The 15365-nt window shown below is 38.0% G+C and overlaps 2 protein-coding genes across 3 annotated transcripts; one reads left to right on the top strand and one right to left on the bottom strand.

The window, feature by feature from the left end:
* Positions 1-59: 59 nt before the first annotated feature.
* On the bottom strand, positions 60-6886 carry LOC122407520 (uronyl 2-sulfotransferase-like). 2 transcript variants are annotated; one of them, XM_043413799.1, is made up of 6 exons: positions 6583-6886; positions 3733-3942; positions 1697-1822; positions 1513-1583; positions 1018-1178; positions 60-437 (listed from the first exon to the last, which is right to left on the bottom strand). In XM_043413799.1, the coding sequence occupies exons 1-6, from the start codon at positions 6742-6744 to the stop codon at positions 292-294; spliced, it is 876 nt and encodes a 291-aa protein (XP_043269734.1). In that variant the 5' UTR covers positions 6745-6886; the 3' UTR covers positions 60-291. The 2 variants fall into 2 exon arrangements, with proteins under 2 accessions (XP_043269734.1, XP_043269733.1); XM_043413798.1 differs by having other exon boundaries at positions 1509-1583; positions 1662-1822.
* An 805-nt stretch (positions 6887-7691) lies between these two features.
* On the top strand, positions 7692-13213 carry Nop17l (Nop17 like). The gene is made up of 4 exons (XM_043414198.1): positions 7692-8348; positions 9162-10358; positions 10567-10985; positions 11232-13213. The coding sequence occupies exons 1-4, from the start codon at positions 7824-7826 to the stop codon at positions 11629-11631; spliced, it is 2541 nt and encodes an 846-aa protein (XP_043270133.1). The 5' UTR covers positions 7692-7823; the 3' UTR covers positions 11632-13213.
* Positions 13214-15365: the final 2152 nt, after the last annotated feature.

A 15365-nucleotide genomic window follows, 5' to 3' on the forward strand; every position in this document is an offset into this window, starting at 1 on the left:
GAAAAGTAGCAGAAAAATTATAGAATCACTTTCTTACACAGAAACAATTTTTTTTCTCATTCACTCACATTTTTCAAGTTCAAAGGCCTCGTTTCAAGTATTGTCACTCGAGTAAATCTGTTGTGACGTGAAACACCGTAAAAAAATTGGATGATTCGTTGCACTCGAATTCGTTTTGATCCAGCAATGTTTTGCTCTCATCCAGTCTATTTTTTGGTGGGGATTTCGATGTCAGTCAAATTCTGTCGCGACAGGATTTAGTCTTGAAATCTCGTATTCACAGTTTAGTAATCATCCATTGTCGGAAGTGCCATTTAGGAGTCGCATTTTCAGCCACTCGTAAAATTCAATCTCAGTTTTGTAAATCACCTCGAGCCTCCTCCTCGCCGATGGCTTTATCGACAAACTCCGATACCTCGATGATTTTTCTTTTGGCCCTGTTTTCATCGATATTGCAAAAATCATAAATTACAAAAGTTCGTAAATTCAGAATAAATATTTCTAAATACCTTAATATACTGATTAGTAAAAAAAAAAAGAAAGTAGAAGATGCTTCAAATGTTAATTAAAAATCTATAAACGAATATCGTGTGACAAATTCAAATAATTTCTCTGTTAACACTTTCGTTCAAAGATGTTTATAAGTCCTGCTTGAAAAATCCACTAAATTCATTTGGAAAAATTCTCTGGCTTCCTGTTCGTGTGCGTAGGTATATCGTTGAAATGTAAGCTTCGTCGAAATGCTGTGGGCATCAATGAAATCTGTGATCCGCAAATTTGGGAATCTGTTTTTCTTTTTTAAATATATAAAAATTGAACACTGATCGATCAACGTAAAATTTTGCCATTGTAATACGAGAATAAGTGTAAAATTCGAATAAAAGAGCTTTGTAAATGAGACTGTGTCGATAAATCTGAATCGTTATTCGCAGTGATAGATTCGTCGGTTTAGTTTTAACGTAAAATAATTGGAACCGGTTTATATCAACAGTTTCAATAAAACTGATTGAAACTTACGGATTTCTTTGTACAATCGCATCGCACCGTTGAAAAAATATGGAAATTCCCGTTTGAGTGCCTCGAGGGTAAGGTCGATATGATCGAGAATTCCAACGACACGATACCATCGTGATACGTTGTCCATGGCACGTTTCAATGCCCATTTGTTATTCCTTTTTCTACAAGTGAAAGAAAAAAAGTATTTTTTTCCGAGCTTCGTAAACAGCCAGAGGGAAAAGGACGAACCTGACTTTCAGTGGGTTGGACAATCTTTTTTCAACGTCACAAGTTTCTTTATCGTCGCAGATAGAAAAAAAGGAGCAGTTTGAATAAGTGTTGGTGGGATTAAAAACGATGCTTCGAAACTCGTTAGGATATGTTTTTCTCTTTTTTCTTTTCTTTTCCATCTAGTCTGAAGATTTTTCATCATAATTCGTATTGAAAAAGAAGAAATTGTTTGTCTCTTTTGAAAAAAAAAAAAAAATAAACGACGAATCGACGATACTCACGTACAACGAGAATCCTGTCCACAAAAATGTGATATCGATCCCCGGTAAACACGCGAAAATTCGCCTTTCTTGTACCTGATGAATGTGTAAAGCATGTAAAGGCATCGAATCGAAAAATGCACAAAAATGAAATGGAATCACGAGGCTGCTCACCCGTGCAAAAGCTTCGGATCCATCGGGTCACGTACCACGGATACAAACGCCGGTGCCTGACGCGCGAATGCCGAAAAATTGAGGAATCTCAAGTCACCGTCGAAACTCAGCGGGATCGCTTCCTGGCGTATTATACTTATTATTTCCTCGACCAGCAACTCCTAGCGAAATGTTAGAACTTTGAAAACATCATGAAATCGTTCTCACGGCATTTACAGGACTTTCTTTTGCTCTCCGGACACGTAATGCAAAGATTGAACTGTTGCATCGCTAGTGCCTGTGGTGCATCTTTACTGTAAATGTCACGAGATTAAATCTACGAGCACGATTATCCCGTGACCTTGGCCGGAACGAACTCGAACCGTGAATAGAACTTCGCTTCATTTCGTCGTACGATCTTCAAATTGACTTTTCGATTCATTGAAAATAAAGTTATTTTCTAACTCGCGTGAATTACTCGAATTTTATTGAATCTCGGAATGAAATTCCTCGTTTCAAACTTCCGCAAATCGAAACGAGAGAAGCACGAATTGATCGAAAAAATAAACATTTTTCACAAATTTCATCCTTTTTAACCTTCGGTAGAAATGTTTAAAAATCATTTTTATTGCACATTAAAAAAATGCCCAATTTTGAATTAATAAATCGAAAAATTTCATTCAGAATTTAACGAACGACGTGCTTCCTTTTTTTGGCAGAATTGTAATGAGGAAAAGTTGCTGTTCAGCCAACCAAATGGTATTTCCTGGAAATGGACCAGATTCGCGAAAACTTGAAAAACAAAACTCCACTTTATTCAATTTAACTTGAAATTTATGAAGTCCAAAGAGAATAATAATGTTTTTGCATTTTTCTATTTCGTCACTCAGCTTAGTAACAGTAAATATATTTGAATTAATTGAACAGAAAGAATTTACGTTCAATTCCGGAGGAATATTCGAGGTCAAAGCACATCTTTGATCGCGTACGCATTTCGATAGACGCGACAGAGAAGAATTACGACGACTAAGCTTGTCCACCAACACCGAAACTGTTATGCAATTGCCGCGGTCATTCCTTTCCTTTCACCGAGAGCAAAACGTGTACCGCAGCATCGCACGCATACTCGAACGATCCTTTCAGATTTTTCACAGCTCGACGGGCCATGAAAATATTTTTTTACTTTTATTTGCGTTTGATGAATCTCGTTACGAATCAAAGCGACTGCTGCAAAAGGGAGAGAGAATTTCATTCAAGAAATCACTCGTTTGTGAACATTCTCATAGAGAAAAAAATATTTTTTTTATACGCAATTTTTCAAACACAATTTCGATGAATTTTGACACTTTTTGTGACTGAAAAAGCGTGCGATTTGCTTCGTGTACAAATTGCTGTGCCATAGTGGACTGGAACGAAGAAATAAATTCTTTTTTCCACAAGCCTTTAAAAATATTTCGTCACGGTTGATTTTCGTTGAACTATGCAAATGAAATTTATTCGACAGCAAACCCTCGTTGAAAGGAATTAAGTTGGTGTGTAAATGTGTGTTAAGCGTTTTAAAAAATATTGAGATTTGAATAAACGAGTGAGCTTAACGAGCGGTTGGGTAATTATTAATAATTCTCTTGGAATCGTTGATGAACCGACGCGTTGCTTCAATGGTAGTCCAACGATATAAATAATCGCTTTAAAAAATCATTTTAAATCTCCAAATGATTTCCTGGACATTTTCATTTATAATGCAATTCTGAAAAAACCGATCATCGCTCGGCGAACGTTGGCTCGAACCGGTTTTATTATATTTTCACGTCCAGCAGTTCGACGAATTAAAAAGGCAACGACCCGAGCTGCTCAAAATCCGGTAGAATTTAATCGGGATTGCGAAATAATCTTCGCGTTTTATGTATGCGCACGCTTTTTCCGCCGGCCACAATTTATTGACTTTTCGAGATATTTCGAGCCACTCGGTCTAAAAGCAAAACTAATTGAGGAGAGCTTCGATCGCAGTCGTTTAAACCCAAAAGAAAATATTGACGAGCCACGCTCATCCTAATTCGGCACTTTTTACTGTTCCATTTACATTTTTATTTACCTGTTGCAAAGTCGAAAGCAACCCGTCGTCGCCGGGAGGCAGACGGATGTGCTTGAACGCGTTGAAACCCTGGAGACGCTGCAACAAAAGTACCAACAGTTCTGCACCCGCGCCTGGGACTCTCGTCAACATCAGCACGTGGTCATTCGTTGCTGGCAAGTCTCCACGACCCCTGAGCTCAGCGAGGGATGGAGTCACGTATCTTTGCGTCTATATTAACAAAGTTTATACAAACGTATGAAATAATTAAGGTATCTCTTGTACTGCATGCTAGTCAAATGAGTGCTAAATTTTCAAAACGCTTTTAGACCAAGTTTAACGTACCGATTAAATCTATTGTTAGTGGACTTGTATTGCATCATATCTCATGAAGATGTAAAAATATTAAAAACGCTAGTTTTGCAAAAGCATCAACTGATAAATGCAAATGTCCACGCTGACGCATTTTCACTGGTATTTTTCAAATAATTATCTGCGCTTTTTCATCGATTTTATTGCAACAAGTCTCATTTTGTTCGTCAACTAGTCCTCTATGAATCGACCGTGTTGTTGTTTTTTTAACTTGATCGTTTCACTGTTGCAGCTAATTGTTCATTGAGCGAAAAAACTTTTTCATTCGTAATTTCTCTCAGGAATGAGTTTAAAGGAAAATCCACGTGGTGAATTCGCAGAGGATCGGTTGAGGAACAAAATGAGACTTGGTGCAATAAAATCGGTTTAAAAATACAGATGATTATTTGAAAAATAGCTGTGAAAATGTGTCATCATGGAAATTTGCATCGGTCAGTTGATAGTTTTGCAAAACTATCATTTTAAATATTTTTTCACGTTAATAAGACATGCTTGAATACATATCTACTAACAATAAGTTTAATCGGTAGGTTGAACTTGGTCTAAAAGCGTTTTGAAAATTTAGCACTCATTTGACTAGCGTGCAGTACAGGAGTTACCTTAATCGCTCCAGAAACGAGTTTTCACATTCGCAGTCGTTCGACTATTTGTTCAAAAAATCATTCGAGTTCTTTCTCAATATTCGACGTCCATGAATGATTTTTTGTAGGCAAAAATAATCGGCATCAGTTTCTCAGACCCTGTTTGTACCTCGTGGGCAGCAAAAATGTGGTTGCTTTCAGCCTCGAAACGAATCAATAATTAAGAAATATCAAAGGCAAAAAATGCAAAATCGAGGATTACAGAATCAGCAGTGCTGAATTATTTGAAACGTGAGAAAATTTCTGGTGCATTCGCACGTTGCGGTTAACGTCCCAGAAAAACACTTTCACTCCTAACTACGTGCTCTGCATCGTTGCCTCTACTGTAAACATTTCTCAGCTCCCATCCTATCGATTTTAACGTTTGTTTTTTTCATTCGCTAACTTCCCATCCTTGCCCCTCATCGGATCCTCGTTATTCTTCGTGTCGTTAGAGCCGACGTCGAATCTCAATTTTGAGACGAGCATTGGGACTCGAACGAAAACAAAGTTGTGTCAGGGTCACTGAACAGATTTTCGATTCCGCACGTGCGGAGTTCATTGCGAAAGGCCTCAACGACTCGACTGAAAGTACATCCTCGCGGGATTAAACGCTTCTCATTGCTCATTGTCAAATCAAGGTCTCATTCATAAAAACGTGAATGACGGAATAAGTTTTTTCAACAGACTCGGAGACTTTGCGTTGTCAAAAGCGAATGGAAGTGTTCCTGTTTTCGAACATTTTTCTTCGAGAATTTTCCGTTCCTGATTCAAATAATTCGAGGAAATTCGGCGACCGGAAGGAAAAAGAAGCTTAACCCTTAGTGTGCACACCTTCGCGCAGCGAGACATTTCGTGCACGTGGGGTCACTTTGACCCCAGGTCATTTTTGACATCGAATACCTCGGTAACTATGCGCTTTTCGGAATAAAAGGTTTAGTCACTTTTTGCAGTGAATTGATCCAACTTCAAGGCTGCAAAGTCGGATTTCCAAAAAATCTTATCTCCTTGTTCAAAAACGTGCTCAAAGTTGATAGTGCGCGTAAAAAGCACTTTTTCGGTTAAATCTCTCGTAGAAAATTAAATTTTGAGTTTTGAAAAAAATCCTTACAGAGTTTTACAGACAAGGGTACATGCTTTAAGGGAAAAATGGTCTACTTTGCAACCGTTCCAAAAAGTCTATTTATTTTGGAGTATCAAGTTGGCTATGCTCCCTACTTTTACAGAGGGGACAACGATTTCTTAATATTGGAGGTTTTAAGGAGTTTCGGTACAGGCGATACAATGTTGCCATGCTAATCCATGCTAAAAAAATTAAAAAATTCAAAAAGTTCAGAATTTTATAAAATTTGGTGAACATATTCTTTAGTGCCAAATTTGACGACACAATTAAGATTTTTCTTCTACACAGTTATAGAGTAATTGATCACTAAAGTTTACGTGTATAAGCATAGCGTTTCCATATATATAGGTATACATTCCGGGCATGAGAAATCTGCTTTAATGCGTAATTACTCGATAACTAAGTAGAAGAAAATTTTGAAAACATTTGACTTTTCGCACTTGATGTTGAAGAACATTATCACCAAATTTCATCAATTTCTTAATATTTTGACTTCTGTACCGAAACTCCTTAATAATGAGATGCTCATCTGTAAATGCTACTCATGTGAGAAAAAAATGTTGGGCTCGACCTGACCCCAGATCGACACTAAGGGTCAATTCAAGTGGGATGATGACGTGAGAAGAAAAAAGTTGGAATTCGACGAATTGCAATCGACGAGTCGCACTTTTTTGTGCTTCGATCCACGAGCACTCGTAATTAGGCGAATGAAAATTTGAGCGAATAAAATTTCGGCGAAATCCTTCGATACGAAACCTGCGTTCTGCTCGTTGTTGCTGGCTCAGTTTGAATTTCAACGACGTTCAAATAATCACGGTTATCTTCCGTGGGTTCGGTCGTTTCTCTCGAAACGAGAACAACGAATGCGATGGTAATGAACGCGATAAAAGTCGATGCGATACCGCGACTCCGACGCATTTTTTATTACTGTATTATCCAACTGTTTTTCGTCACTCAATCTCATTGAAATAAAATAAAAATAATTGAAAATACTCGATAACGAATTTAGCGCGCGATTGGAAATTGGCACAGCAGATTAATGCCACGCTTGTCACATAGAGTTCGCGGCTGGCGCGTTACTGAAGAGAATGTCAGTGGGTCAGAGACTTTTAACCACGCGTTCCAACGCTCCCCACATGCTTACGAAAACCACCCGGCGGGCTTCGATGCCCTTCGATCCTCTTTCCGACTCGAAAAATTGTTTTTTTTTTCTTTTTCGAAAAGTTAAAGAAACAGTTTTTTTTTAAGACTTTTTTAAGACTTTTTTGAGAGGAAAGATCGTAAAGTGAAAACCGGATGCGAAACGTTTTTAAAAGGTGGAAATTCTTTACGGATTTTTTTATTTTTCCCATCTGAGGAGCGAATCTTGAAAAACTTGAAAATTCTTTGTATATCCTGATGAATATATTTTTTAGTAATTTTTTCGTTGGCGCGTCTTCAGAAAAGCCAACAAAATGATGTAACGCTCGAAGAAATTCGATCATTTTTTTCAACCATTTTATTTTCGTCTTCGTTATTTGAAAAATTTGGTTGAGGTCGATTTTTTGTTGACCGAGAATGTGCAAAAATTTTGGTGAAAAAAGGAAAATTGCTGGGAAAAAATGATTAATCGATTTCGTGAATGTAAAATTCGAGTTACCGGTAAAGTTAGTTGCGAGGGTCACCGCGAGATGGACGCGACCGGCCGGCTGATGCTGCTGTTTCGCTTCGGTTCGAAGGGGCATTGGCCCACGTGGACACTAGTTTTTCATCTCTCTTTACTGCTCGCTCTTGTGGAGGACTCTGATAGTTTTGTGTCTCGTTCCAATGCTGTTGGCGAATGCCCCGAAGTCTTAGTTTCGAGATTGTTCCATCCAGTAATATCGTACGTACAGAAGAAATATATTTATGGACCATGCGCAGCTGGTTGGATTACTACGTTGCTTCGTAGTAGTGAAGTGAAGCACCGAGTTTTTATTTGTAAACACAAGAGTGCAAGTATATTTCGTTAAAAAAAGATGGACGGTTACGATACGCGAAAAAAGAATTGGGAAGATTTGGACGTTACGAAAGAGGAGTTGGACAGTTTCACGGAGTGCATGAAAAAGGAAGAATTTCGAAAATTGCTAATTGAATACGCGGAAGAAGTGTCGAATCCGGAAAATCGTAAATTGTACGAACAAGAAATAACTCAATTGGAAAAACAACGGGGCGTTGACGTTACGTTCGTTAATCCGGAGCCCGGTTACGTCATTAAAACTAGCTTGAACGGCGATAAAAAGTGCTTTGTTAATATCAGCAAAAGTGAAAAAGTCGGTAAACCATCCAGTCAACCATCTTTTTCTGATGGCAATCGGGGACTTCGATGGTCAATACCGTACAGCCTCGCACCACCCCGCGAAGATTACGACAAAAAACGTCTTCGATGCACCGTTTTCGATGTCGTTTTTCATCCCGATACTCTATATCTCGCTTCCAAAAATCCTAGTTTCGCTAAAATCGTCAATAACACTGCTTTGGATGGCGTCGAATCCAATCATAAGGTCAGTTACTACGAATTCTGTTAACATCTTTTGGAGTAAGAGATGGAGACACGAACGGAAATAATCGGAACCGAAAACCGTTAACCTCAATCCTCTTCACTACATAAACGTTTCTTTGTTCATTACCTTTTGGATTGCATACAAAAAAAAATATTCGCTATGAAAAAAGAGATTTCTTTTTTTTTTTTGCATGGTATCGTCTAATTTATCGATTATCATTCATTGTATAAAAATTCTCGTATCATTTCCGAACTCAAAAATATCGAACTCGCACGACGTAAATAAACAAATATTTACATTCCATTTATGACAATAATATTGTTGTCACATGTTGAATATTTTTTCAAGATAATCATTAATTTCGACTTTGCCAAATTGAGCAAAAACCCGACAGTCTGGTTTTCAATCTTCAAAAATTACCTCCCACAAAATTTTCTACCACTCCAAAAAATTCTACTTCTGGAAAAAATTAATTATTATAACTTTAAAATTTTTCAATGCCTTCTGGGAAATTTGTGACTTGAAAATAAAGTCATATATTGTCCTACAGAGCTCAGAGAAATTTAATAATGTAGATTTCATATTAAGTAGAAAATTAAATAAAAAAAATTAATACCACTTGTCTTATATTTTGTCTGAAATTGAAATATCAATTTAAAAAAAAGTGTTAACAGTGCTTTATATATTTTTGTTGGAAATTTTTATTCAGACAGATCTCAAATCTTAATTTGAGATCAATTTGTTCAACCGCAATGTATTTGAGTAGACAAAGCGGAATGAAAATCAACGAAACACCGTCATTCTAACTTGCAGGTGAAGTTGGACAGAAAAAATATGAAATTTCCAAAAATGACATTCAAGGGCTTGAGTCAACCAACAGTGATTAGGAAAGCAAGTGAAAAACCAGCGGAAACGCCACTGGACATAGATCCAGAGGTTTACGAAAAGTTGATGTCAAGTTATGACGAAAGCAGAATTCCAAAACAAATGGAAGATAAGCAGCACCGAGCAGCTCCAAAGTCAACATATTACAGGAGCGAGAAGCAGAGCAAAAAGGATGAAAATTCAGTTTACAGCGTGCCGAAGTTTATGATAAAGCATCAGAGTGACATTGACCTTCAGGATTTCCGAGACTGTGTAGACGCAAAGATAAATGCAGCAATTCCAAAGAGCCTGGTAATTGAAATCGATTTGCCATTGTTGAAAAGTGCGAGCGACGCGTCTCTGGACGTTCAGGAACGTTCGCTCTCTCTTAAAAGTGAAAAGCCAGCGAAATACTCGCTGGAACTTCCTCTGCCTTATTGTGTCAACGCTGATGCAGGAAACGCCAAGTTCGATTCGAAAAACAAGAAGTTGACTGTCACATTACCAGTTGTAAGGAAAAATATATCACTTGCCGAAATGCGGGACAGCGGAGTGGAAAGTGATCATGGAAGTCCTCTGGCGAGTCTCGGTGATGAGGCAATCTCTAACGACAACGAAGACTCTGTTTCACAAGAGTCATCCGTGGATGAATCTCAATCGCGTGTCGTGGTGTTGAGTGAAATTGATCCAACGAATAATTCTCCCCAAAACACTGCTTTACGGACTAGCAATTACCCAAACTCGAACGAGTCATTCCTTAATCCCAATATCAAGTATACACTGCCGCCATTTGTTTGCAACATTTTCGACGACAATTTAGCCATCACGATAAACGTTAAAAACGTCGATTCACAATCCATCGACTATCGGGTGCTCGATTTTAATTCCGGTATTCACATCGTTCTCACATCGGTCGGTGCAGGATTTTTTCCTGTTTATTATGCGCTGTGCTTGAAAATTCATGAGGAATCCGTCGCCTCGAAAACTGTCACTGTCGAACCCTGGGACAACAATGTCGTTTTTACTATCAATCTAAAAGATACCAACTCCCTTGAAAGATACTGGGTCGGCTTGGATGAAGAATTCATGGAAGCTAAAGATTTATCTTCCAAAATGTCTCTCACCAATAAATTCGAACAGCTCATGGTACGTTTTTATTCATTATTTTTCCTGCTGAAGATTCATTGCAAGTGGCTTCATGCCCATTGTTTCGTTCAGTCAAAATTTCAGTACTTGCCAATTTGTAGGAAATCCAAGAAACTCACTAAGAAAATTTCTGAACCATTCCGTTAACAAAAAATTAATAGAATAATCAATTTTGATGAAAAATACACTTTGCACCTTCCTATTTCAGGTGGAGCCACAGAGCGATCGGGATAAAACGGTCGAAGTGATCGCCGAAGGTGAAGATATCGTGATCAACATTCAATCGAATAATTTAGATTCGGACGACGATGACGATCATCAGAGACTGGACATGTCTTCGAGAAAAAAAGAGAGGAAACACGGTTTGTCGAAATTTCGATCAGTTTCGGAGAGCAGTGGCGACGATTTACCGAGCAGCAACGGCAGCGTTTCTAAGGGGATTTTAAAATCACGACGTAGCACATTCTCACGCTCTGTTTCTGAGTCCAGCATCGACGAAACTACTGGACACATATCTTCCGTCGATTTTCATTATGACTCGATTCAAGACGTTAATTCTGAGTCGGATTGTTCGAGTTTCAAAAAATCCGTTCGATTCAACGATGTTGTTTCCCGGCAATTATACAGGCGAGTCAATTTTCTAATCCCTACAATTTCGAAATAAAGAATACTCGATCAACGGTTAAGAGAATCAATTATTGGAATTCGTCCATGTGAAATAAAGATAATTTTCATATGATAATCAAATTTTCAAAAAGTTTTTGGTTCAATCGTTTCAAAGTTTTTAATGATTAACATCGAAAGAATTTGTAAAAGCTCGATGAATTAAGATTAATTGTTTCTCATGAGTTTTTGTTCTCGATTAAATTACAGATCCAACTCCAGTATCCTTGGTCAGCGGAAAAAGAATCAACGAAAATTGAGAAACAAGAAACGCGCGCATGAGCGTCGTATGAGCGAGAGCGAAAATTCCGAGACTGAGGATCGTGAGAAATATCGAATAAATCATCCAAAAGACAATGGCCCGGATGAGGGAATTCACGACAGCGTAAAGCCGATTTTGAACCGGGACAAATTGTCGGAAAATCGAAAAAGCGATGGCATCCAAATCGACAAAATACAAAATAACGTCAGCAATCATTCGCACAAAACGAAACGCGATAAAAACAACAAAGAAGATGTCAACATTTTGGAAAAGTGCGATAAATTTCAAGCGAGTAATTCTGTCGGCACGGAATTCAAAAACGATCTTATATTCGACCTCGATATTTAAAACTTCAAGAGTTCACGATCGAGGTCGCTGCATGTGATAAATAATTTAGTCCAACCAAGTCTGAGAATAATTACGATTCCAATGTAGCGATTCTTTCACCATCTTTATTAATTATATTTTTACCCATTATTTTAGCTTGTGTTGGCGGTACAGAAATAATCTTTTAATCATTATTTATCTATTGAAAGATATATTTTCATAATTATATCAACTTTTGCTTTCAAATCGCTTCACGTAATGTGAAATGATGCTAGAAAAATGAAGCATAAATTGACAATGTTATAAATTATCGGGAAAAAATTGTCGTATTCTCGTTGTTTAACAATGCATAATCATCAAATTCCTGATCGAGTCTGCTCGGATTTCGCGGAAATTTCAATACACCAAGTGATATGGAGTTTTGTAATCGAAATTTTGAAATGTATGACTTTTCGAATCGAAAAATCGATAGAAATCCGAAAATTCGTCGAAAATACAAAGAACAAAATGTACAAAAACGAAGTCCGAACATCTGCAAAACTGTCTTCGAATCGAATCCTCAAATATTGAATAATTCAATGAGTAATTAAAATTGATAAAGTTTTCTTGATTCGTCAATCGACGAAAATTTGGCTCACTGTGAAAAATCACGAAAAAATATATTTTCGGGCTCAGCTCGCCATGAGTGGAAACTGCAGAGCTAAAAACGTTCTATCGAAGCAACACCAACGATTTGATTGAGCTACTCGATGATAAGAACCGTTCAATTTTCATAAAAACCGAAAACTCTCGATATTTACAAAAATAAAAATCCTTCGATTTTCATAAAAATAACCGATAGATTTTTACCGAGATAAGAAACAGTCAATATTCACAAAAATCAGAATTTTTAAAAACGTCCAAAACGATCAATTTTTACACAATCAATAATGTTCATTCTTCACTGTCACGAAGAAGTACTGCCAATGCGACACAGCACGAAGGGTGATCCCAATTTTTCTGCTTACTGAGAAACCACTCGATTTTTCCTTTTTTTTTCTGTCGATCGATTTTCAACACAAAACGCATAATATTTTAGGGATTGCGATGTTTGAGAGAGAGTTACGAGGGCGAGTGGCTGCAAATTTCGATTGTCAAGTATCGACCGTACCGCAGATTATTTTCTCGCCAAATAACAACACAGCAAGCGATTTAAAGCTCAATTAAAGATCACCGAGTGATAGAAAACCGTAGCATATAAGAAAAAGTTTCATCGTGCGTGTGTGCGTTTCAAAGCACGAGTATAAAAGCCATTTAAAAGTAGATCTGATGAGCGGGCTTAAGATCTCTCGAAATGGAATGAATTGTGACGCGGGAATGAAAATTTAAAAAAAACTTCCTTCAAGCGTCGCAAATCGAAATTTTATTACGAAATCAGAACAAGTTTTATCGATGGAAAATAAAAAAATAAAAAAGAAAAACACGAAAAAATAAAGAAAATCATGTTTGTGTACTCGCATTTATGTATAGCGAGCATTGCAGCGAGAAATGCCTTGGGTCATTGAGCAATGCTCGTTCCTAAAATAGATTAGAAAAAACTATTGATAAAGTGAAGATACGAAAAGTTCAGTGAGTTCGTCAATACTCCTTTTTCTATCTTTTCAGTCCTCTCGAAATTGGGCCAGCTCAATTAGCCTCTCGGAGTTATCGACATTCTCCAACCGACTTTGGCCTCCGAACAATATTAATTACCACCGCTATCGATGCTCCGTAATACAGGGTGAGAACGAAACTCACTTCCTCGTACCTTTTTCCATCAGGGCTTAAAATTACGGAACCGTTTATTTTGATTCTGCCGAAATTTTATTTCGTAGCATAATTCATTAGGGTTCTTGCATTTTTTGTCGTTTTTTTGACTCTAATTTCTCTCCCTTTTTTCTCAACGTCGTGTGGAGGGCAGGATAGTAAAGGAACTAGACACCGACAGGAAAGGATGGAGAAATGAGCAGAGCAAACCAGAAAATCTTTATCGGTGTTGAATCATGTGCGAATGTTTTACAGACAAATGTCACGTAAGAGGGTAACGAGGCTCGACTCAGAATCTGTCGTGCTCGCACATAATCTTCAGACGAAACAGTCGTTAAAATATAATTGAGCAAAAACTAGTGAAATGGAGCCGTTTCAAATTGTAAACAAAATCGATTGGTTTGTTTAAAAAAAATTGCAATCGTCGTTCTCACTATTTTAAAGTCCTAGTGATCGATGCATTTGATTTGTGTAATAGCCAACTTCAAGCTCGAAAAAAACGTCGATAATTTCCGAACTTGTACAAAAAATGTCAATTGTAGATTTTAATTTTTATCAAAATGCGAGAACATCGAAAAATTTCGGAGAGAGCTTCAAGGTTTTTCCATTTTTGTTGCAATTTCTTTACCACGAATCCCAACTTTTATCGAAGCTCTAATTTTTCTCAAAATTCAAGCCTCGTACACAGAGGCAGACGGTTGGAGGTTTTATATAACAACTACCGACAAGTGCGAGCTCTGAAAAGTGGCCTCGACACAGCAAAGGAATGTTTTATTGCTCGATGAAAAAGAAACTCTCTTGAGGTTCGAATCTTTCAAAAAAATGTTCGAAAACTGCTCGAACATCAATATCGTATCAGGTGTAACAAGCATTACTTGAAATTATAAATATTTCCAAACTGTGTGTAACACGAATTGCAATTTATTCATTCGCGATATTAAAACGGTTCGGTATCGATTGGGTTGGGAACGCGATCTCAATCGTTGCACTTGAAATGAGAATATTTTTTGAACTTTGTGCTTAAACTTTTGATCATCTATTTCAGCGATCGATGCTTTCGGATGCGTCAGCAGTGACCTTCGGTACAGCATCGAAAATAGAAAAGTCAAAAATTCGAATGTGAAGCTCCGACGCAAATTGTGAAGTGTGAAATCCGCGAAATCCTGGCACTTCCGGGGGGACGTAAATCGAAAATGCTGAATTCCAAACTCAAGCTTCGAAAGGTAAAATTTAATTGGAACCAAGAATTTAAACAATTGTAAACTTCTGTCGAAAAAAAAGACCCAAAAATCGAATTCCATTACTTTTGGGCAGTTTCTACTCATAGTGGAATTTTAAATCGTGCTGCTCTTCGAACTTTCGGACTCGAAAAATTCTCGAAGTTTCAAAATACTCGAGGGGTCCTTCGAACGAAAGGCTCACCCTGTACAGATAAAATTGGAGTTTGGCCTAACTATGCGCGGAGACGAGGAGAGAGTTGGTAGTTATCAAAGTCCATTACACGAGGATGCATCGTCGGTAGATCATCCGAGAGGCAATTATTTTGATTTTATTTCCCCGTTGACCGAGCTCGCGTGATCTGGGTCTGCACCTCTCCCTCTTCGTTCTGCTACCCTCTCTCGAATCTTTTCTACCACGGTAGAAAATCACGCCAATGTCTCAACAGAGAGACTAGTGCATCGTCCTCGTGCTTGCTCTCCGCTATCGCCGATTTCTCTCTCTTTCTCTCTCGTTCACGTTTAATGGAAAGAGAGCAAGAGAGAGAGAGAGAGATCGAAACTCAGACGACACCGAAAAGTGGAACGGAGAACCTCGCCCCTCTTTTCCGCGAGGAGCAACCACGGGTGCAAACGGTGCCGTACGGACGCGAGGATACACGGAGTTGCAAGCCCATCGATCCTAGCACCTGCTGGAAGGTCATTAAACCTGCTGCTCCTCGTGTACTCTAGCATTCTACAAATTTATGTGTA

This window comes from Venturia canescens, chromosome 3 (genome assembly GCF_019457755.1).
Source record: "Venturia canescens isolate UGA chromosome 3, ASM1945775v1, whole genome shotgun sequence".
NCBI lineage: Eukaryota > Metazoa > Arthropoda > Insecta > Hymenoptera > Ichneumonidae > Venturia > Venturia canescens.